The sequence below is a fragment of the Babylonia areolata genome, chromosome 13 (genome assembly GCF_041734735.1).
Source record: "Babylonia areolata isolate BAREFJ2019XMU chromosome 13, ASM4173473v1, whole genome shotgun sequence".
Lineage (NCBI taxonomy): Eukaryota > Metazoa > Mollusca > Gastropoda > Neogastropoda > Buccinidae > Babylonia > Babylonia areolata.
This window is the reverse complement of record NC_134888.1, coordinates 6,890,901-6,914,391: the sequence shown is the minus strand read 5'-3', so window position 1 is coordinate 6,914,391 and position 23,491 is coordinate 6,890,901. Positions and strand designations below refer to the sequence as shown.

Here is a 23,491-nt window from a genome sequence, read left to right as displayed (position 1 = left end):
GTGAAAATGTGTATGCATGTTTGAATGTTATTGGTGAATCAGTGTGAATCGAACACGGGAGCTGTTGACACCAGGGTTGGTTCTCCTGCTTGAAAGAGTCACCAAGTTCCCGTTTCGTGTTTGACAAATGGATTATCCTTTCCTCAAAACAAGTCAGTACAGCATTCACCTGCCGTGTACAGGTGTTCTAAATACTTTGTCGTTGTTTATGGTGTGTGTTTTGAGCAGGTTCACCAGTTTATAGCTGTCACCAATCGTGCGTGAAACTTCCATGTCAGTATCATCAATGATCTCAGGAGAGATTTCATATTAAAAGATATATTTTTAAAAATACAGTTCTTGCAAACAAACCGTAGAGACAGGGTGGAAATACTCAGAGAGAATGAGAAGGGGGGAGGGAGATTTTGACAGAACCCAACTAAATACATAACATTATGCACTAGACTGTCAAACCGACCTAGTTCCGACATTCACACGAATAAAACTGTGGAATTCAATAACCAAAAGTTAGTGCAATGGCTACGACATGGCCTGTCTGATTTGTTATCAATGATCTGTTATAACCTGTGAAATTGGCAAAAGGATAAAAACAGATTAGCTCTGAATGAACCAGATCTGGAGCATACACAAAACTGTTCAGGCTTATTTTCAGTTGAAGAATAGATTGATATTCATTGAACGGACCTGCACCGGCAACGTCATTTGCACGAAATTTGTACTGGCGCTCACATGAAATATTTGCCCAGGTTTCATTTTTTGATTTAAAGTATTCAGGAGTTTACTTCGTGGTTTCACGAACAACGCCGCGTATCATTTCATATAGGTGTATAGTTATTACTAATTCACTACGCAGCAGAGACGATGAAATAACTAACATTTGAGTGTCCTTTTCTTTCAGTGGGTAGGTGGCAAACTGAAACACCGCTCGCGTTATGTACTTATCTACAGCAACCCAAACGAGTCAAAACTGCACTGTTCAGAAATATTGCAAAACTTTGTAGTCTACCATGTCTCCCACAGGCCAAGGATTCAGTGTTTCCCACGCGTATTCGAAAGTGTTTGTGTGCAAACCGGCAAACTTTCTCTCCTCATGACAAGGTTTTTAAGCCTTACAGCTTTTTCTGAAAATGACAATTAATCCAACTCATGCATAGTAACGACGTTACGACAGCCAGTCGCTGCAGAGCAAAGAGTGACGTCACGAGGCTTATTCTCGATCGCGCAGTGGAAGCAGACGATATCTGCCAAGCAGACGACTTCACCTCTGCATGTTATCCTTGAATTTTCCCTGTAAACATCTTGTGAACAGAAACACCTGGTCCTGTCATTGCTTCTGTTGTGGGTGAATGGTGTGGTTTCGTGAAAGGTGAATTCTGAACGGCCAGTTTGTGGCGAAGGTAAGCCAGCTTTGCTTTGTTGTTCAGTTCTCTTGGCCTGTCAGTGACTGTTGGCTGCATTGTGCTTTGTGTGCAGACTTTTTGTTTTGTTCCTCATGAAATATTTGGCATGAAAAATATGTTGGTGTTACTGTGTTTGTGTCATAAACGATACAATCTCAGTCAACATCATACCACCAAATTTAACGTGGTGTTTTGCCCCAAAGAGAAAAGAGCTGAGAGTCCAGAATCCAACAATCGAAAAATCGACAATTTTCTAATAATAACTTCAGCAACAGAATGCACTCAAAAAAGAGCTGATAACTGTATAAACCATTTTTCATACATGTTCTACGTAGTTTAAGGCAACTTGATGATTACGAATGTGAGGTTTTGCTGTGAAAGAACTGGACCCATATCATTTCATGTTGTGTAGCAGCAAAGAAGGCAGAGCAAGCTACACACTATAAAATGAGTCATGGAGCTGAACCGGTCGGGTACTGAATATTAATGACTACGCCCAGACAGTCAGAGTAACAAAGAAGTATCCCTTTAACAAGAAAATAAGCAAAGAAATATATTTTTCTGTTGCTGATAGGTCCGAAAGGAAGACCTCAGAAAAGGTGTCATTGTTGAGGTGTAAGACATGGGATGTTTGACGTTAGACAAATTCTTACCCTGGTCTGTTACGGGTTGTGAGTCTGGCATGTTAATGATATGTTCATCTCATTATTGGGTTTACAGTAAAATTGCTAGCACGAACGGCTGCTGCGTGCAACGCACGCGCAGGGCAATGGCGCTTCCGTGTATTGCTCCCAGTGTAGTTCTCGCTGTGAGCACAAGCGAAGAACAGAGTATTCTGTTTTTATATCGGCGATTGTTTGTTTGTGAGGTCTACCTGGATGTGTGTGTGTGTGTGTGTGTGTGTTGTAATCAGACACTTTGTGCATTGAAAACTAGATCATATCTGTAACAGGAAATGCATAGACATGCCATGCAGTTACCGGTTACTGTGTGGTTTTGACGCCAGGCTTTATGAGAGTGGTGAGGTGTGTGTGTCACACACACAGAGACAGAGACACAGAGAGAGAGAGAGAGAGAAATTTAATCAGATTATGGCAAATTCAGGCATTATCAAACAGGATAAAACTGAACGCTTTTATGTTATAACAAAGTTCAGCAGAGATGTTAAATGCATATGTGGAGAATCTATTTCTGGCAAACACACACTCTTTGAATGTCAAAGTCTGAAATCGTTTTTACCAAACTTCTCGGAAAATTCTTGCGAATGTATTTTTGACAATTTCAAGATGTCATCTGCTGTTGCAGAAGGTTTGCTGCATAGTCCAATGGAACATTTGTTATAGTTGTTTGATGTTAGCGTTTCTTTCTATATGCCTGTCTCCCCTTTTAATGTTTTATTTTTTCCAGTGCTCTGTATCTTTCCCCAACACACACACACCATTCTTCACCCTCTGCCCAATATTGTCCCCACCATCACGCCCCGCCCTCCATCCGCCCCACCCTTTTTTCCGTCTAATATCACTTAAAGTGGAAGACGTTAAACTGAAGACTACTACTACTACTACTACTACTACTACTACTACTACACACTACACTGCACAACACAACACAACACACTACATATACTTACTCACTCACATCTGCAAACAGTTTTCCCCCATCCTCATCAGTATCCCCGTGTGTATAAGTCATATACCTTTAGAATTTTACATTACAAAGACATTGTTTGATCTGCATGGTTTAGTAAGAGAGACAAAGAGAGGGAGACACACACACAGAGCTTTTCAACAAAATGACCACAGTGCTGACTGACTTGTCACACACACACCCTTTCCCTGTTGAACCTGTGATCCTCTTCAACCCATCTCGTCCTTCACAGCCCGTCCTTTCCCCAGCTCTCAAACCTCGCCCCCTGGTGCGGCACTCACGGATGTTGTAATGTAATAGTTGTTCTTTTCATTATCTTGTTATTGTTCGTGGAATAATCCAGTAATTCTTCTTCTCCGTTTATTTTCTTTCTTTCTTTCTTTCTTCTTCCGTGTTTGTTTCGTTAAATCTGTAGAACTATAGACAGGCTTTCATAGTGCCTAATCCTTTAACCATTAAAGATTTAATCAATCAGTCTTCTACTACTACTACTGCTGCTGCTGCTGCTGCTGCTGCTGCTGCTGCTGCTACTACTACTACTACTACTACTACTTCATTTCCACATCCTCTTCTTATTCTTCCTCATCTCACTTACACCCCCACTGATCCGCCAATCTTCTTCAGCTTTTTGCCTAGTGAAACACCCATCTAAATAAACCCAAACAGACGTGCAGGAATTGCTTGCCTAAAACTGAGCTGTGGAAACTGGATTTTTTTTATGTCGCTGCATTCACTAGAAACGGCAATAATAACACAAAAAGGACCAATCAGGTGGTCTGTGATGGACTACGAGTTACCAGAAGAACAAAGGTAGCACCTCTCTGATTTAGTAGATGGGTATTTTGTTACCCGAAATTTTGACCTGAACACATGGAAAGCTGAAGCCTCAGAACGATCAGTTTTGAGGCAGTGGGTGTTAAGGCCCTTCCAAATCCGAACAGACTCTTGTCCAGCGTTCCGATGCTAAGAGACTAAGGAGAAAGACCCAAAGCTAGACAAACCAGCGTCAGACTTCACCTGTGCGCAGTGTGGGAGAAACGGTCACTCCCGTACTGACCTGTCCAGCCACACCTGACACTGTATCAGTCACCACCTAGAGCACAATTCTAGACCTGTCCAGCCACACCTGACACTGTATCAATCACCACCTAGAGCACAGTTCTAGACCTGTCCAGCCACACCTGACACTGTATCAGTCACCACCTAGAGCACAATTCCAGACCTGTCCAACCACACCTGACACTATCAGTCACCACCTAGAGCACAATTCTAGACCTGTCCAGCCACACCTGACACTATCAGTCACCACCTAGAGCACAGTTCTAGACCTGTCCAGCCACACCTGACACTGTATCAGTCACCACCTACAGCACAATTCTAGACCTGTCCAGCCACACCTGACACTATCAGTCACCACCTAGAGCACAGTTCTACACCTGTCCAGCCACACCTGACACTGTATCAGTCACCACCTAGAGCACAATTCTAGACCTGTCCAGCCACACCTGACACTGTATCACTCACCACCTAGAGCACAGTTCTAGACCTGTCCAGCCACACCTGACACTATCAGTCACCACCTAGAGCACAGTTCTAGACCTGTCCAACCACACCTGACACTATCAGTCACCACCTAGAGCACAGTTCTAGACCTGTCCAGCCACACCTGATACTGTATCAGTCACCACCTAGAGCACAATTCCAGACCTGTCCAGCCGCACCTGACACTATCAGTCACCACCTAGAGCACAATTCTAGACCTGTCCAGCCACACCTGACACTATCAGTCACCACCTAGAGCACAGTTCTAGACCTGTCCAGCCACACCTGACACTGTATCAGTCACCACCTAGAGCACAATTCTAGACCTGTCCAGCCACACCTGACACTGTATCACTCACCACCTAGAGCACAGTTCTAGACCTGTCCAGCCACACCTGACACTATCAGTCACCACCTAGAGCACAGTTCTAGACCTGTCCAACCACACCTGACACTATCAGTCACCACCTAGAGCACAGTTCTAGACCTGTCCAGCCACACCTGATACTGTATCAGTCACCACCTAGAGCACAATTCCAGACCTGTCCAGCCGCACCTGACACTATCAGTCACCACCTAGAGCACAATTCTAGACCTGTCCAGCCACACCTGACACTATCAGTCACCACCTAGAGCACAGTTCTAGACCTGTCCAGCCACACCTGATACTGTATCAGTCACCACCTAGAGCACAATTCCAGACCTGTCCAGCCGCACCTGACACTATCAGTCACCACCTAGAGCACAGTTCTAGACCTGTCCAGCCACACCTGACACTGTATCAGTCACCACCTAGAGCACAATTCTACACCTGTCCAGCCACACCTGACACTGTATCAGTCACCACCTAGAGCACAATTCTACACCTGTCCAGCCACACCTGACACTGTATCCGTCACCACCTACAGCGCAATTCCATGATCGCCTGAGACAGGTGGATGTCCATTTTGATACGGACAGATAGGACACGTCAGGAAATTCAGTATGTACGATGATCCCCATCTTTGCATATCTGTCCTTCAGGAATCGTTTTCAATGGTTGCACCCATGTCGCATGGAATGGACCTAAAATTTACCCCCACACTCCCACACACACCCTCTCTGTCTGTCTGTTTGTCTGTCTCAGTCTCTCTTTCCCCCCTCTCGCTCTGTCTCTTTCTGGCGTTTAGTCTCTGTCTCCCTCTCCCTCTGCATCTCTCTGTCTCCATCTGTCGATCTCTCTCTGGTCTCTCTGTCTCTGTCTGTCTCTGTCTCTCTGTCTCTCTCTCTCTGTCTGTCTCACTCTCTCTCTCTCCAGAGTGTCATTCCATAGACTTTCATATAAACCCATCAGTGTTTACCTCACATATACCTATCATACTGACCCGTTTTTTGCCTTTCGCCCAGTGGTAAACAATCTTTGTAAAAATCGTCTCCAACGTCTACATGAATAATTCTTGGCACGTTGCCCGAAATTTCAGGAAAATCCGTCCACACGTTTTATAATAATAATGATAATAATAATAATAAAATAATAATGATAAAATAATAATAATAATGATAATAATAATGATAGTTTAATGCAGTTTGATTTAGTACATGCTCGATTGCGCAGTACAATGTAAAACCCAGCATTTAAAACATGCATTCAAACACGAAAAAAAAAAAAACATTACATGCATAGCCCTGTTACTGAAAGCCAACCAAAACACTCAAGCGCTCATTTATATTCATTCATACATACAATCATCACAGACTACACAAAACACATCACTCATATCATACATCACAGTACCAGAAAATGCACATATGTTTCACAATATTTAATCAGTATCGCGATACATAAAACCTATATCACAACACTTCATAAACTATTATCAGTATCAAAATACATAACAATCATGTCACAATACTTTAAAATCTACGTCTTGCTCCATTCTACTGTCAGACAGACCGGAATGTTTACTACCTCACTGGTTGACACACAAGGATAGATAAAAACTTCGTATTGTATTGATTGCATTGTATCGTATCGTATCGTATCGTATTAATTTTTGTAACAACAGGTCGTGTTGAATTCAGGCTGCTATCCCCGTGGAGAGTACGTCGCCACAGTGCAGTGCCACCTCAAACTGTCTGCAGGTGTATTTGTTTTACTGTCAAAGTGGATTTTTCTATGGAAATATTTCATGCCAGGATAATTATAACCCTTTGGTTCCCGTAGGACTTAGCCTTATCGTCTCATCCGAAAGACTAGCGTCTAAACCACCACTCGAGGTCTAGTGGAGGAGAGAAGATTCTGGTGAGTGTGGAATTAAAACCGCTCCCTCTCGCTTCCTTCAGTTGGTGGACGCGTTACCACCAAGCTGAACCCCACCCCCCACTTTGCTGGAAGCGCTGCCTTGTCATGTTCAGTGCTGATGATTCTTTGCGGTCTGCCAGACCCCGTGCAAAGCTCGGTCAGTGAGTAGTGCCTGGTAACATTTTTGTGTTGTTTTATCGTGTTCCGTTACATAATGGAAGTTCTGTTACCTTTCACACTATCCCTTGATGAGCGATCAAGACCTCTATTGAGTAAGTCATCCGATTCCGAATCTTCCAGACTACGTTTAAAACAAATACGCAAAACACAAAAACCCGCACACACTACATACTCATTTCGCTCATGTATGGTATCCGTCATGGTATGTACGTTGATTTGCTTTTGTTTTCCATCTTCTAGGTCTATGTGTCACTCTCGTTTTAGGTCCAGGAAATTCCTCCGATTAGAGCATCTTTAAAGGTGGTGGTTTTTGTTTTGTGTTTTGTTTTTTCTAGAGAAAGAGGGGGAGAGAGAGAGAGAGGCATAGCCTCCCATGCTTTGCATTCTTCCTCATGCTCCCCTTCACCATACTGCTCCCCCCCCCTCCCCCCTCCCACACACACACACATACAGCATTGTGGATTCTCCCTCTTGTTGTTGTTTTTGTTTGTTTTTCTCCTTCCCTCCCTCCCTCCCTCCTCCCTCTCTCTCTCTCTCTCTCTCTCTCTCTCTCTCCCAAAAAAAATTATTTTCAGTACAAAATATTTTGTTCTATATACGCAATATTAAATACTGGCACTGACCAGGGAGAATGGTATGTGTTTTTCTCCTTGGAAAACAACACAACTCCGTCAGTATTGGGTCTTTTCCCTGCAGTGCTTTTTTTTTTTTTTTTTTTTCCCAGCGGCACCGGTGAGAGGTAACAGGATGGGGGCGTGCCTCAGCTTTCAGAAGAGAGAGGACAGTAACCCGCACATCATCGACATTGAGGACACGGTGGCAGACGCCGCCTGGTGCATGTTCTACGACTCCTTGAGCAGGTACGCCTACAGTCTGTCGCGTAGGAGTGAAAGTACAGTAAGTCTTCAACCTTCTTGCAAGCCCCGTGGTTTCCGAACATTTGCGTACTGGTTTTTGCACCTTGGTTTTGGAAATCTCTTCAACAGAATATCAAACACTGTGCAGTTTGTAGTGCCTGTCGCAATACTGGTGGAAGTAAAGTAGATCTTGAATCTTAAATCTTGAATATTGCATGCGCGATGGTTTCTACATTTGCACACCAGGGATCTTGGTTTTGGAAATCTCTACCAGAAAATCTCAGACACTGTTCCCACTGTAAAATCTTTCAAATCTAATCTTAAAGCACCAGACGCTGTTCCATTGTTGAATTTTCAAACCTGTTATTAAAACATTTGTTCAAACAATATATTAAACTGTACCACACCCTTCCCTGACAGTCTTTGTGCGTGTTTGTGCGTTGATGTGGGGGGCGGGGGAGGGGAGGGGGGCGGAGCGGGGAGGAGGTGGGAGAGGTGTGAGAGTTGTGAATGTTGCTGCACTGTTTTTGAAACATATTTTTAAAATCTAATCTTAACATTTTTCTTATATTCCTGTATTATTATTTCTTACTGATACTACTACCCTGCAAGTAGTAGTGGTGGTAGTAATAATAACGATAATTATAACAATGATGATAACAATGGTGTTTATAATAATGATGCTTGTGATGGTAGTGGTGATTTCATAATTTAACAACAACAACGACTATATTGATGATGGTGGTGGTGGTGACAACATAATCACAAAACCAACACCACCACCACCACTAAAAACAAGACCACCGGACCCCCACCCCACCCCACCCCACCCCCAGGTGGCAGAGGCTGTGCCTGAGGAGGAAGGACTTCACGGTGGAGGTGCCCATGAACTACTTTCACTTTCAAGTCACCGACGAGAAGCTGTTCCGGGTGGAGAACGACAAGAAAGACAACAAGAAACCCGACGACAAGAACGGCAACCGCGGGGCAGAGCAGAAAGCACGGGTAACTTAGGCGGGAGGGGTGCAAACTATTTCTTTCTTTCTGTCTTTGTTTCTTTGTTGGTTTGGTTTGTATCTTAATAGCACACATATATCTGGCATCATTTTCTGCGTCCAGATATCTTTTCTCCTCTTCTTCTTCTGTGTCGTCGTCATCGTCCTCTGCTTCTTCTTCTCCTCCTCCTCCTACTCCTCCTCTTCCTTTAACTCTGTGAAGAGTCATTTCGGCGCCACAAAGAAGAACTGTTCACCAGATTCCTCTAGGTCTGAAGGTTGTGTTTCAAACCTTGAGTCTCTGCAAATAGTTTTCCTGTCCATTCTGCAATGTTGTCAGTCCATGGGTTTTTTTCTGCTTTTGTCCCCGTCTCCTTCCCTCAACAGTTCCTTGGAGAATTGCTTTTGCAAGAGCAAAACCAATGGAACCAACGGCCTTGCTCAAAACATGAAGAGCAGCAGTTGAATATCAATCCATAATTAAGTTGGTTTATTTGAAGACAAAAGGCGTGAGTAGGAAACTGTTTTTATAATGGCACACTCTTATCACATACATTATGATTGTGTCGTAACATGGAGGGCAGCAACTGAATAAATATATGCATGCTGATTTTAGACTTTTTGGCTGTTTCGCTTCTCCGATTGGTTAGTTATCTGTCGGTTTGATTGGTTGATTAGATGGTTGGTTATGGTTTTAGGTTGTTGTTGGTTGACTAGCTGGTTGGTTAAGGTTAGGTTTAGGGTTGTCGTTGGTTGACTAGTTGTTTGCTTAAGGTTAGGTTTAAGGTTGTTGTTGGTTGGTTAAGGTTAGGTTGAGGGTTGTCGTTGGTTGACTAATTGGTTGGTTAAGGTTAGGTTTAGGGTTGTTGTTGGTTGGTTAAGGTTAGGTTTAGGGTTGTTGTCGGTTGACTAGTTGGTTGGTTAAGGTTAGGTTTAGGGTTGTTGTTTTTGACTAGTTGGTTGGTTAAGGTTAGGTTTAGGGTTGTTGTTGGTTGACTAGCTGGTTGGTTAAGGTTAGGTTTAGGGTTGTTGTTGGCTGACTAGTTGGTTGACTGATTGGGTGGTTGGTTGGTTGGTTGGTTTGGTTGTTGGGTGGCTGGTTGACCAAAGAGCATGACTTTTTCGTAGGTAAGTTGTTGGTTGGGTGGATAGGCCCAGGTAACTTAGGTACCTGATTTGTTGGTTGGTAGTGGCTGGTGGAAGTTATCGTAGCAGCAGGATGAGTGGTAGTAGTGGTGGTAGGAGTAGTTAGTAGTTGTAGTGGTAGTTGTGTAGTGGTAGTAAGAGCAGCAACAGCAGTAGTAGTAATAGTAGTAGTAGTTGTGGTAAGAGAAGCAGGGGTTGTAATAACTGTATTATTGGTAATAGCAAAAGCAGTGGTTGTAGTAGCAGTTGTAGGAGTGGTAGTACTGTAACCTACCTTGTAATCGCCCACCCACAATTTTAACCTTGGGGTCGGGGTTGGGAGTGAGAACAGAACACTGGCTACTGGAACAAAACACTGCGTCATGGAGTGACGTCACGTTCTCACTTGGGTATTCCAATGACGTGTCGACATCTCATGCAGGCGTTCTATTCTTCATCTCCAGGTCTAAATTTGAACTGCCATGTGAAGCATCACGATCACAGATTGCAGACTGAATTATCTTTCGTTCAAGATAATTTTCTTCTTTTTTTCTTTTTTTTTAAGTGAGGTGGTTGGGCGTTCAGAAGTAATTTACCATTTTCACAGTTTTTACCCGAAATGGGGCGTGGGCATTTACTAGGTATTGGGCGTGTATGCTACAGGGCAGTTTACAGTGCTTGTGGCAATGGCAGCAGGAGTAGTAGTAGTGGTAGTGGTGACAGTAGCAGCATGGGTAGTGGTGGTAGTAGTGGTTGTGTAGCGGAAGTAGTAGCAGAAGCAGTAAACAGACACAATAGGGCCTAGTTGAAATATCATCAATGTTGCAGTTGAAGTAGTGGAAATAGTAGAAGCTCAGTGGCGTTTTTTCCTTCCTGCCTTCCTTCCTTCGTACCTTGCTTCCTTCCCGTCTTCATTCGTTCTTTCATTCGCTCGTTCACTCACACCAGTAGCCACTCTATCTATCTCTTTCCAGAGCGACCTAGAACGGCGAGAGCTCGCGCACAAGACGGAGACCTCCCCAGAGCACGTGGGCTTGGAGGTAGAGTTCAAAAACAGCACGAGTGAGAAACAGACCTATAACTTCAAGTGAGTACCTTTATTACTGTAGTTCAAATTCCATTCACCCATATTCTCTCTCCTCCTCAGTTTTTAACTACATTTAAAAAATGTCTGGGAGAATTGATGAAAAAAGGAGGGTGGGGGGGGAAGACATTAAGGAGGCACCGTGTCAGAATCGGTTAGGCGTTGGACAGACGGACGAGGTGGATTGAGAAAGCCGGTAAGAAAGATTGACACTGGACAGACAGGTTCTTGTTTTTGATCAGTCGCGATGTTCGAAATCTGTACTTTTATCACTACTTATCCAGACGACTCAGATGCGCGCGCGTGTGTGTGTGTGTGTGTGTGTGTTTTGTATGTGTGTGTGTGAGAGAGAGTGTGAGTGTGTGTGTGTGTGTGAAAGAGTGTGTGTGTGTGTGTGTGCACGCGCGCGCGCACTGTGATCAGAGGATTACTAATGAAAAGGGGTATCAAGATTGAATCATGAATTGCACACGCCTGACCTATCTTACCACGGCGACTCTGTGTTGACTTCAGACCGAAGACCTCGTGTCTGTGTGTTGATTCCTTCAGATGCGAGAAGACCCGCAAGTCGACCATGACGGTGAGTTTCCAGAAAGGATTCACGGTGGGCGGCAAGGCCAACTTCAGTCTGGGGCTGCCCAAAATGCTGCCTGACGGCAAGGCCAGCACTGAGATTGACATGAGGGTGTCGGTATGTGTCCTGTGTGTGTGTGTGTGTGTGCGCGCACGCGCGCGTGTCTGTGTGTGTGTGTAGGAGTCTTCCTGTGTCTGTGTTAATGAAGATGATGTTAGAGACTCTTCTTTCTTTCTGTTTTTTCTTTTCTTCTTTCTTTTCTTTTGTTTTCTCCTTTTTCAATGGTAAAGATCGCATTAGGATACAGTATCATGATATGTTAGTCTCTGTGTGTCTGTGTTTATGTATACAACATGACAACATTAAAAAAAATATTTCATATTTTTCCTTTACTTTCACTATATGAGAAACATTTTCTGTCTTTCTTCCTTCCTTTCTTCTCTATGGCAAAGACAACAGGAGAGACGTTTTATTTCATTTTTTCTTTCATTCTTTCTTTTGTCTTTTCCTTTCATGACAGGAGAGATAAAGTTTTTGCTATCTTCCTTTCTTTCTTTCCTTTTCTTTTCTTTTCTTTCTTTCCTCCTTTATTTCTTTCTTCCTTCCCTTCTTTTCTTTCTTTTCTTTCCTTTCCAAGGTGATGAATACGACATGATATACAGTTTCTTTCTTTCCATCCTTCTTTTCTTTCATTCATTATTTTCTTTCTTTCTTCTTTCTTTCTCTCCTTTCCTTTCATGACAGGAGACATGTTCGTTTATTTATAGCCTGTTCATCTAAGATGATGATATTAGACTGAAACAGGAGACATGTTTTTTAAAATAATTATTTCGTTGTTGTTGTTGTTTTTTGTTGTTGTTTTTTTGTTGTTTTTCGTCCATTCTTTCTTTTATTTCTACTATTTTCTATCTTTGCCAAGGTAACGATATGACAGGGACACGTTTTCTTTCTTTGCTTCCTTTCCTTCTTCCCTTCTTTTATTTCATTTTATTTAATCTTATTTCATTTTATTTCCTGTGGTTGCCAAGGTGACGAAGACGACAGGGGAGACGTTTGAACAGACGCTGACCACGTCAGCCACCAGTGACATCACTGTGGCCGCTCACAGCCACTACACTGCTACTGTGGACATGGAGGAACGACAACTCTTGGCTGACTTCAAGGTTAGTGTAATGATGATGATGATGATGACATTACTACACGGCTACTGTGGACATGGAGGAACGACAACTCCTGGCTGACTTCAAGGTTAGTGTGAAGATGATGATGGTGATGATGATGATGGTGATGAAGGTGGTGATGACATCACTACACGGCTACTGTGGACATGGAGGAACGACAACTCCTGGCTGACCTCAAGGTATCACACACTCATTTCCCATTTTGTGACCTTTCTTTCCAAATATGATATCAAAATAAATACAACAAAGGAAGGAAAAGTTAACCTTTCCCACACGTCGCCTAAAATTTTGCTTAACCTTACGTTGTGGGTGTACATTCAGCCATGGTTTTTATGAAGGAAAAATCCCTTGTACATCGTGGGTGTACAGTCACCCACGTTTGTTTCTTTGTTTTTTATGAAGGAAAAATCCATTGTCGTACATTATGGCTGTGCATTCACCCATTATTTTTTTATGAAGGAAAAATCCCTTGTCGTACATTATGGCTGTGCTTTCACCCATTATTTTTTTATGAAGGAAAAATCCCTTGTCGTACATTATGGTTGTGCATTCACCCATTATTTTTTATGAAGGAAAAATCCCTTGTCGTCACCCGTGGTTTTTTTATGAAGGAGTCTAGAAACTTATATAAACTTTTAACTTTTTTTCTGCCCCACCATCTGCACCATCTCAATGGCACTCCCACGCCACTCATTCCAAGTCCCCCATACACAGCCACACCCGGATTCGTCCGTCGCAGTCCCAGTGCCAGCAGTCCACAGGGAACCATCAGTGTTAGGTTGCCAGGCGGCCACACACCACAGGAGACCCTGCACTGCTGCTGAGTCACTTCGGTGGTGTTTGGTAGTGCCTGGTCTGATTTAACGTACTTAGGACACCGCCTATTAAGCCCCCTACTGACGACAATAATGGCTTACTCGCAGAGCCAGGCTGAGTGAGCGTCCCCCTCCCCAACCCCAACCCCCCCACCCCCTCGCCCAGAGTGGACACCGCAACCATGTCCCTCCAGCAACAGTCCACCATTAATCCGCCGACACTGAAGACCTTGACATGACTCACCCCAAGCACGGAAGTGTAGAGGTATTGAAACTGAGGTCACCATGAGAGCAGGGCATGAAAGGCCACAAAATTTGGGACTTATTTTTTTTATATTGATGATGAAGAGGGGGGAGGATGACACTAAAGATGATGATGATGATGACAATGCTGTTATGGAGGTCCATTTAGATTTGGAACTACGTGACAAGGCTGTACTCTACGCTTCCTGTCAAGTGTGCGTGCGTGCATGTGTGTGTGTATGTATGCAGTGTGTGCATGTGTAAGTATGCACAAGTTTTTATTTTGATATGCACTTGTATGTATCCTAATTTCTACTGTATTTGTGTTTGTGTATGATTTTCGCTTTATGTTCGTACCTCGTTATGTACTATTCCCCCCCACCCCACCCCCCCAGTATTCCTTGTGACCCTGGTATACTTGGTAATAAAGACATTTTCTATTCTATAATGATATCCCGGCATCAACCAGGCCCCAGAGATGCAGACACCTGCAGTATTGGTCAGGAAATTTGTGCAAGACACCTGAAGATGCATCCGTGAAGTGGTTGATACTTGACTGTGTGGTCCCAGTCTCCCCATTCAAGCCCATAGCACACTCAACTCTGGGTAAGAGCCGGCCACGGGCAAAAAAACCCACCTCCACTGGGTTTCGAACCAGCATTCTCCCAGCCATCAGTCTGCAACACTAACCACTTCGTGACAGCGGCTGGTATCTATAACAGTATTGACTTTCCACAATTTCCTTTCCTTCATTCAGGTGTGGGTGAGGGTGTCACTGCCGGTGGAAGAAGCGCGCGCCTTCATCAAGAACAAAGCGGGCGACACCATCTACTTCTTCACCCACCGCCACCTGCCTGACCTTTTCCCCAACAGCACACACCTTGAAGACGAGAATGGCGACACCCGCTCCGACGCTGTGGAGTTTGTGATTGAGGGTCGGGTGAACGGCATGCAGATGTCCAGCCATCGCATCAACCTGGTGGACCACAAGGCAGACAGTCACGCCCAGACTCAAACCCAGAGTCAGGGCAGCAGTGGTGGTGCTGGTGGTGGTTCGGAAGGTCAAAAAAGTTAACATGTATGTGTGTGTGTGTGTTAGTGTGTGTGTGTGATCTGTGTGCTCACGACAAATCAAAAAGCTGTCTGGAGATGGCTGGTGGCCAGTGTGAACAATACACATACCGCCGGCATTCATGGCGAGAAAGCGGAAAATAATGTGCACACAACTCTGCTATAAGCTGCTGACAGCAATGGACTGGGCTGAGAGTGAACGTAGCCTTACTCTTTTACAATCGAGAACAAAAGAAGGGACAGACAAAGATGTGTTGACTGATCCTGGTCCAGTTGAATTTAAAGATTTAAAAAGTGCTAAATACTGGTCTGTAAATAATGTTGCCAAAATGTTTTGGGTGGTGTTGTTTTTGAAACATGACTGTCGATTCAGATCAATAATGTTGATGCATTTATTTCTCACCAGTGATTTTGATAATTCACATACCTCATACATATATGATCATCGTAAACTGATTTCACTGATGATGCACAATGCTCGATTATAACCGCTTGTGAACAGACTAGTTTCTGTTTGACACATTTTATTTCACATGCCGTTGAAAGACAATTTTACAATATTTGGTTTAATCAAGCTGTGAGTTAATCTTTTATGTTCCTCTGGATATATTCTTTTATTCTTGAATTGGGTCATTCAAGTTCTTATCATTTAAAAAAAAAAAAATGACATGCTGACTGAACTGTGAAAGAAGAAAGTGGTGAATGGGTGGAATGGTACTTTTCAGTATTGAGTTCTGAGTTCTACAGTGATGTACACTTTAAGTCAATTTTTAACCAAGGTATGTTGTAGATTTGTGTGCGTGTGTGTGTGTGTGATTTCTGTTGCAGCCTCATTTTACCAAGAAATGTAGGAAGACTTTGACATCAGTGATTGTATTCTTGTATTGAAAGGTGATGTTAAGAACACTGATTACAGCCATATTTATAATATACAATCTGTGTCTGTCTGTCTGTCTGTCTGAGTATGTGTCTGTGTCTGTCTGAGTATGTGTCTGTGCGAATGTGTATGTGTGTTTGTGAGTGTGTGTGTGTGTGTGTGTGTGTCTGCATGTGTCTGAATATGTGTGTCTGTGTGAATGTGTGTGCATGTTTGTGTGCATGTACATGCATGCATGGGAAGGAGTATTCCTTTATTGTACAAATTTCCATATTAATATCTTTATTGTACATGTGTCAGACTGAGACAGACAGCAAAAGGGAATATGAGTGATACAAACAAAAATTATTCTCTCAATGTTTAAAAGAGAGTTTTATTGTAAATCAATAAAAGATATTATCAATCAATACAAGGTACTGAACACATACTGACTATATTCAAAACAAAAAGGTATATGAATATGCCACCTCATAATCACATCCATTCACTAGAGATTACAAATTGTTCATCAAATACCTGTACACAGGAAATGAGTGGGAAAACATCTTTCTTCAACCTTTCAAAACAACAACAAGACACCCATCTCTGATGGTTTCAGTCCAAACCACTTCAGCATATTCCAATGCATGCCTTCACATATGTAAGCATGTCAACTCCCCACTTTGTAGTTTTTGCAGTCAAGGAATGCAAACAATACAGCACCTCTTTTGGAACTATCGGATAGTACAGCAGTTGTGGAGGGATTTTGTATCCTTGTTGCACGACAGATGTTGCCATGGGGAGAGCAGCTCATTTCTTTAGGTTGTGCACATAAAACCTTAGACTCCATATAATTAAGTGCCAAAATATTTATTTATGAGTGTAAACAACAAGGAACAATACCTACACTAGACCATTTTATGGATCCTTTGAAAATCAGATTCAGGCGAGATGATTATTTGTTTTTATCACTTTTGGAAATCTAACCAGATGCATTTAGCATGGCAGTTACACATGGCCTTGGTTACTTAACTAATCAGATGATACTTTGGTAGTGAAAAACAAAAAGTGATCTTCCACCTGTTTGCATTGCAGCATGTAGTGGCATGTTTCTATCGCATGGTAATAAATGTACCATGAATTGTATTTGTCATATACGGCATGATTCAGCCAGTTTGAAACAAAAACAAACATAACTGAATTGTGACTTCAGTTCTGCATAATGCTTAACAACACGCATTTGTAAATGATTATGTAAGTTCTGTTTCAGTTGGTACAAATGCAATTGATGTTATTCTATATATTCATGATGTTATCTGTGTATTCTTGATGATGTTATCTATGTATTCATGTGAAATTTTATCAGGTGCAGCAAAAACAAACATAGACATTACTCATTACAAAAACTTTAGACATGACTCTAGAAAAAAAAAGAAAGAAAATAATAAACATGCAAGGCATTCAATTAAAAGTGCAACATACATTCACTTTAAAAATGTCGCAATTAAATAATCATAATAAACTATATCAAAAGACACTAACAATATTGCACAGTTATAATACACGTCACATTTGCATCATGCAATGATTTTTGATAAAGTTTACATTTAACAGGAATTCAAAGTCCCAAATCTTTAACAAACAACTGTTACAAATTCATTGGCGCATGCACACACAGTCTTGGTTGATGTTCACATCACAGTTTGAGGCAGATTATTGTGAAGGCCTCAGTGAACCTGAAAACAATGTATACATGTGTGTAAGGGGTGGAGGAGAGAGGGGGTGAGAGGGGAGTTGTGGACGGCACAGGGTATGTGCATAGTGTCTGTGACTGATCTGTATCATCACATATTATGCTGAAATTTCAAAAAAATGTATTAGTATATGACTGTGTGTATGTAAATGTGTATACAAGCATAAGAGTGTATGAACATGTCAAAATGATTGTGGGAAGGCATGGGGGACAGATCTCTCTGCATGCAAGTGATTTACTTTCACACAGTGAACAAAAACTTCTTTTTGATGTGTATTTCTGCATAGACTGATGAATCAAGAGTCACGATATGGTTGACACATTCTAATAAAAACTCACGCAGACTCACGCATGCATGCATGTGCACACAGAGTTCACATCAGAATGCCAAGGAAATCCTTCCAAGCTTCATCAGAAGTACTTTCCAATGCTGACCTCGTCTTTTCTGGGGATGGTCACCTTGTAGTTCATGGTGGATCGTGACTTGCCTATCTACACATATACACAAATATCAAATAAATTTAAAACAATAATAAATACACAGGCAAAGAATTTTGAACTAATCTCATGCACTATTCTTCAGTACACAATGTATATATACAAGGACAAACTATTGACAACAGCTTTTGAAAGTGTGGAAAGTGATGCCTTATCACTGAATTATCAAATTAATAGGAAAGGTTGTTTTTTTTTCCTAAAATAACTTTTAATCTAACAATCATACCGTGACCCACTGGTGAAGGAGCCAGCAGAGGTCTGATTCCATGTCCTGTGCAAACTACTAGTCAGCCTCTGTGTGTGTGTGTGTGTGTGTGTGAAGTTTGACTGTGGACATACTGTTAACAGACATGCACTGTCATGCTCTGGGCTGAAATCTATTTTTGTGAGTGAAACTTTAACTAAGTTTCTGTACTTCAATATTCATTACTTGTGTATAGGTTCTGTCTTCTTTTTATGCTCTTGATTGGGTACTTGATCACATGTGTATACATTCTGTTTGTAAATGTAATATACATAGAGAGAGAGAGCAAGAGAAAGAGATTCTTCATTGTAAAATCACTAGTTCTATGTCAGGGAGACTGAGTGTCAGTGTCTACCGTATTACAAAACATCATGTTGGACAGTTCGTACTCATAATTGACAGCCATTCCTGATAAACCAACTAGAGATCTTTTTTTGTTTTGATTCCTTAGTAAAGACAATTATTTCAGGTTGGGTTAAAAAAAATGTACATCTCAAACAAACTTAATGCCCGGATATTGTAATTCATCTGACTACCATTTCCTGATCTGGGTTTTTCCTAACGTAACAACACCCTGTTTATGAGAAAAGAGGAAAACTTGTTTCTCACCTTTGATCCTAGTTTCTGAAAGTCTTGGTCAGGTATGGGTTTGGATTTGTGGCCTCGTTTGCTGTCCCAGGCAACCATGTGGGCCACATGAGTCGTCTGGCCACTGGAACAAAAAGTGAGTAAGTAGATAAATCAAACATTAAGTTGTTTTTTGACCACGTCATTTCCATTAATCTTCTACTACATATCTTTCACTTTATGTTAGTGTAGTTTGTTTCTTTTCCTAATGTTTTATTTCATTTTATTATAATGTTTTAAAGCACAAATGCTAGGTGGGCTCTGGCTTTATGCAAAGGTCAGCCATCTACTATTTCTATAATTTTAGTGAGGTTTTTTTATCATTACACAGCAGATGTGGTGTAGTGTGTATATCGCTGTATATAAATGGATTATTCCACATATGACACCTCCTTCAAACTGAAAATGTAATATTTCTCTATGACTCTCATGGTCACAATGAAATTCTGGGCCATGTGAGTGCTTGTGTCAGTGGCATCAAAGTTGATTTTTTAACCTTATCATTATGATTATTATCAATCTCAATGTCACAGAGAAGTATTATCAAATCAAATGTTAATTGTTTCTTCAACCATGTCATTCTCATCATATAGCAATACTTATTATGACAATAACATTTTATTTCTAAACAGCCATTTCATCTTTATCTTGTTTGAAACAGATCAACATACCCAGTTATCAAACGCAATGTGCAAAATGTCAAAAATAAAAAATAGAAAATAAAAAAAAACCTAAGAAACAAAAACAACAACAAAAAAATATGGTTCAATTTTTTTTAAACCATACTGTACATGCAGTAAGATAATATACTGATTTGCATATATCATGTTAAATGTGTGTAATAAAATTTATATTCAGCATTTCTGTTACTGAGTGTCATTAATTTGAAAATTTAAGCACACATAACCTGAAATGACTCTTGACAGGAAAAAAACCCACATGGCAATCATCCTCAAAACACTGTGAAAAAAAATTGCTCATAAGTCTGTAATATGATAGTAACATGATTTAATCCAGCACAGTATATAAGAAAAGCTTGTTTACATGTCAAGATGCAACAGTACCTGTAACTAACAACAGAAAAAGTATAACACACAGTTTCAGTCAACAATTCATAATTTACAATCAGATAGGACAACATCTGTAACTGAAGTGTATAATACTTTTATGTCCAGCACACAGACGGTTACACTGGGTAACTCTAAGTTCTAATGGAACTTACTCTTCAGACAGTTGGTGAATCCAGTCCCAATCTATACGATCAGGAGGGTCAGGAATGGTGTAACTCAGAATGATTTTCTTGTCATTGAGTTCATTCACTCCCACGGTCACTGCAAGTGGGGAAAAAAAAATCTTTGACACATGTTTTGTTCTCCGACTTTGGGTAGTATTCAACAAAAAGAATAATGGCTGATTTGATTAATTGCATTGGTTGTGTTTTATGGTATTTCACGTTTAGTTCAATCCAGCTTCAAGTTCAGTCAAGAGATCTATGTGTGTGTGTGTGTGTGTGTGAGTGTATGATATCAGATTTGTGTGTGTGTGTATGATATCAGATTTTACTGGTTTACTCATTAAAGGCCATGGCCTTAAATGAAGGGGTCTGCGAACACTTCATAATATACACAACATAAATTGTGAAGAACATATATAATAATTAAACTGCAGTATAAAAAAAAAAAGTTTTTTAAACACAACAACAATAAAACACTGATTGAAAGTAATAGAGCAGTTTAGAAAGTAGCAATTTCTCTAAAACTTGGAAGCCTTGACAAGTGCTGAGATAAATTACAGACAACAGTTATGTCATTGCTTGACAACAATAAATTCAACTTAACAGGCATGGCTGTTTACAGTCAAAACTTAAGGTGGAGAAAAGTAGGCAATTTTTGTGTGTCGCCATCTCATTTCAAATGTGTATGTCACAATCAAATTTCAATCATATTTCATCCAGACAAAGTGCAACAAGCCCCCCGCCCCCTCCCCCCACCTACATCAAAAGACTGCGCCCAGCCTTCCGCCCCGATCAGTTTGCTGTCTGTTGAACTGCAACAGTTCAGTTCAGTTACTCAAGGAGGCGTTACTGCGCTCGAACAAATCCATATGCGCTACACCACATTTGCTAAGCAGATGTCTACTCAGCAGCGTAACCCAACGCGCTTGGTGAACTGAACAGTGCAACAAATAGTTATTTCGTTTAAAATGTTATTCTGGAACTAAACAGTAAACTATCTGCGCGATCGTTCTCTCTCTCTCTCTCTCTCTCTCTCTCTCTCACACACACACACACACACACACGCGCGCGCGCGCGCGCGCGGAAACGCAGTGCACACACACACACACACACATGCTCGAGCGCGCAAACAAAATTCAGTAATGCTCACCATTGTACTTGATGTCTGCTGATGTCGCCATTCCAGGATTTCAGCGTCTGCAAAGAAGAGAAATCTGTATCATCTGTAGGCCTTAAGGAAGCGGCAGACCTAATGCAGCCATTGTTTTCACTGACGAACAGAGTTGTCTCCACTGACATATACAGGCCAATAGTTCTCTCCCATTTAACAAGTGTCCGTCCTGTAAAACTATTGACCTGTATGTGTTGCACCGGTAATTTTCTTTTCAGGTGGCGTTTAACTTATCAAATTTAGAATACCAGCATTTTTACTCCATATGCTGAGAAATGTGATTGCATGATACTGTGCCTCAAATATGATTAAGATACATAGTGAATGAATAGTGTTAGACCCAAATGATAATGATTGTACCAATTATATAAACAATAATAATAATAATGGATACTTATATAGCACACTATCCAGAAATCTGCTCAAGGTGCTATACAAAAGCGCTTTCGTTAACATAAAACATTATATCTATGTTACATATACACACCAAATGTAACTACACACACACACACACACGCACTGCATACATACATTTTAACATACATTTTAACATACATGTGTATCTACAGCTACCCTAACACATACGCACACATAGGCAGGCACAAACTTACATAAACACACGCACACACAATACACATTCATATACATGCATGTAGTTATGTACACATACATATGTATACACACATAGTCAAGCACAGCTAACGAAAAGGAAGTGGACCTGCCACAATTGAACTTATTGCTGAGGGGAAAAGGTAAGTTTTGAGACGAGATAACGAATAACAAACTACGAGAGTTGACATCTAACTCCGCAGTTCAAGACAGATTTCTCAGCGCGATATAAACGGGTTGTGGCTCCCGATAGAGGTAAAAGCGTTCTCGAGGCCATGCACTTTTTAATTATTTATTCAGTGTTAATTTCAGAGGCTATATAAATTGTATTATCGTGTTTGCCTAGCCCGGCATATCACGTTAGCTAAAACGTACCCTGCTGAATGGGCGTAATACTACCGTTTTTTGTTGCTGTTGTGTGTGTGTGTTTAGCGACAGAAATTTCATAATTATGGTAATTATTAGTGATCTGGCGAGCATCATTCAAAAATAAGTAAAAATCGTCGGATAGGAGGTCAATCGGATAAAAAATAAAAATAAAAAAAACAGCACATTTGTAACTTCTTTTTTTCCACTTTTTCTTTTTTATTTGCCTTTATACCTACCTCTGCAAGTCGGCAGAAACCATTTTGTGCACACACGGCACATAAGTTCACCCCTGACCTCAATTAAAGCCACTCAGTGTTGACTGGTTTGTGAAACTCACGGTTCACTGTACAGCACGAAACCGTCCGACGGACCACAAGCACCACTTAGAACTGTCGACTATCAGGAAGTTGCCTGTCTTATCTTGATCATGGGGGCTGAAAATCAAGTCAGCATGCACCACTGTGACGGCCGGCTGATACATAATACGTACCGTCAGCAAGTTACGGGATGTTCCGGCTGCTGGGATGACAGAGGCCGGAGGGAGAGAGACAGACGACTCAGCACTGCGGTACAGGTTACAGAGAGACAGAGAGGAGAGACAGACTGACGAAAAGGTACAGAGAGACAGAGAGGAGAGAGAGACAGACTGATGGTGTGAGAGGAAGAAAGAAGGTCTTCTCGTTTAGAAAATAATGTAAAAAAAAAAAAGTAATAATAACAATAATGACGATGATAATAGAGCTTGATTTCTTGCAATACGGCTAAGCATTTCCTTGTGCAGTAAGTCAATCCTGAGGGATTAGAGACAGCCACTTAGACCAAAGGCGGGAGAGCCGGGGGAGAGAGAGAGATGGAGACTGAGGGGGGGGGGGGTGGAACCATCATGGTTATCTCCACCCCCTCCGTTTCCATTTCTCTCTTTCTTCTCCTCTTCTTCTTATCCTCTTCTTCATCATTTGTACAGTGACTATATATCGGTGCAATCCGTGAACCACAGAAGCTTGCAGTTCTGGAATTCACTCTGGCAATAAGCCGCTGGACAGATAGCAGCCAACTGACAATTGATGGCTAAAATCTGGAAGGACAGAATTGTTGCTTCTGGGCAAGTTTTCTTACTTTTTTTTTTTTTTTTTTT

At 41.5% G+C, this 23,491-nt stretch overlaps 2 protein-coding genes across 2 annotated transcripts; one reads left to right on the top strand and one right to left on the bottom strand.

Moving 5' to 3' along the window:
• Positions 1 to 1,231: 1,231 nt before the first annotated feature.
• On the top strand, positions 1,232 to 17,293 carry LOC143289015 (uncharacterized). The gene is made up of 7 exons (XM_076597782.1): positions 1,232 to 1,397; positions 7,775 to 7,910; positions 8,744 to 8,912; positions 11,002 to 11,114; positions 11,661 to 11,802; positions 12,714 to 12,848; positions 14,682 to 17,293. The coding sequence occupies exons 2-7, from the start codon at positions 7,798 to 7,800 to the stop codon at positions 14,997 to 14,999; spliced, it is 990 nt and encodes a 329-aa protein (XP_076453897.1). The 5' UTR covers positions 1,232 to 1,397; positions 7,775 to 7,797; the 3' UTR covers positions 15,000 to 17,293.
• LOC143289016 (uncharacterized) lies at positions 16,218 to 21,493 on the bottom strand. Its single transcript, XM_076597783.1, has 4 exons — positions 21,358 to 21,493; positions 20,196 to 20,304; positions 18,956 to 19,058; positions 16,218 to 18,096 (listed from the first exon to the last, which is right to left on the bottom strand). Exons 1-4 carry the CDS (start codon positions 21,386 to 21,388, stop codon positions 18,016 to 18,018), a joined length of 324 nt encoding a protein of 107 aa, XP_076453898.1. The 5' UTR covers positions 21,389 to 21,493; the 3' UTR covers positions 16,218 to 18,015.
• Between the last annotated feature and the right edge of the window lie 1,998 nt (positions 21,494 to 23,491).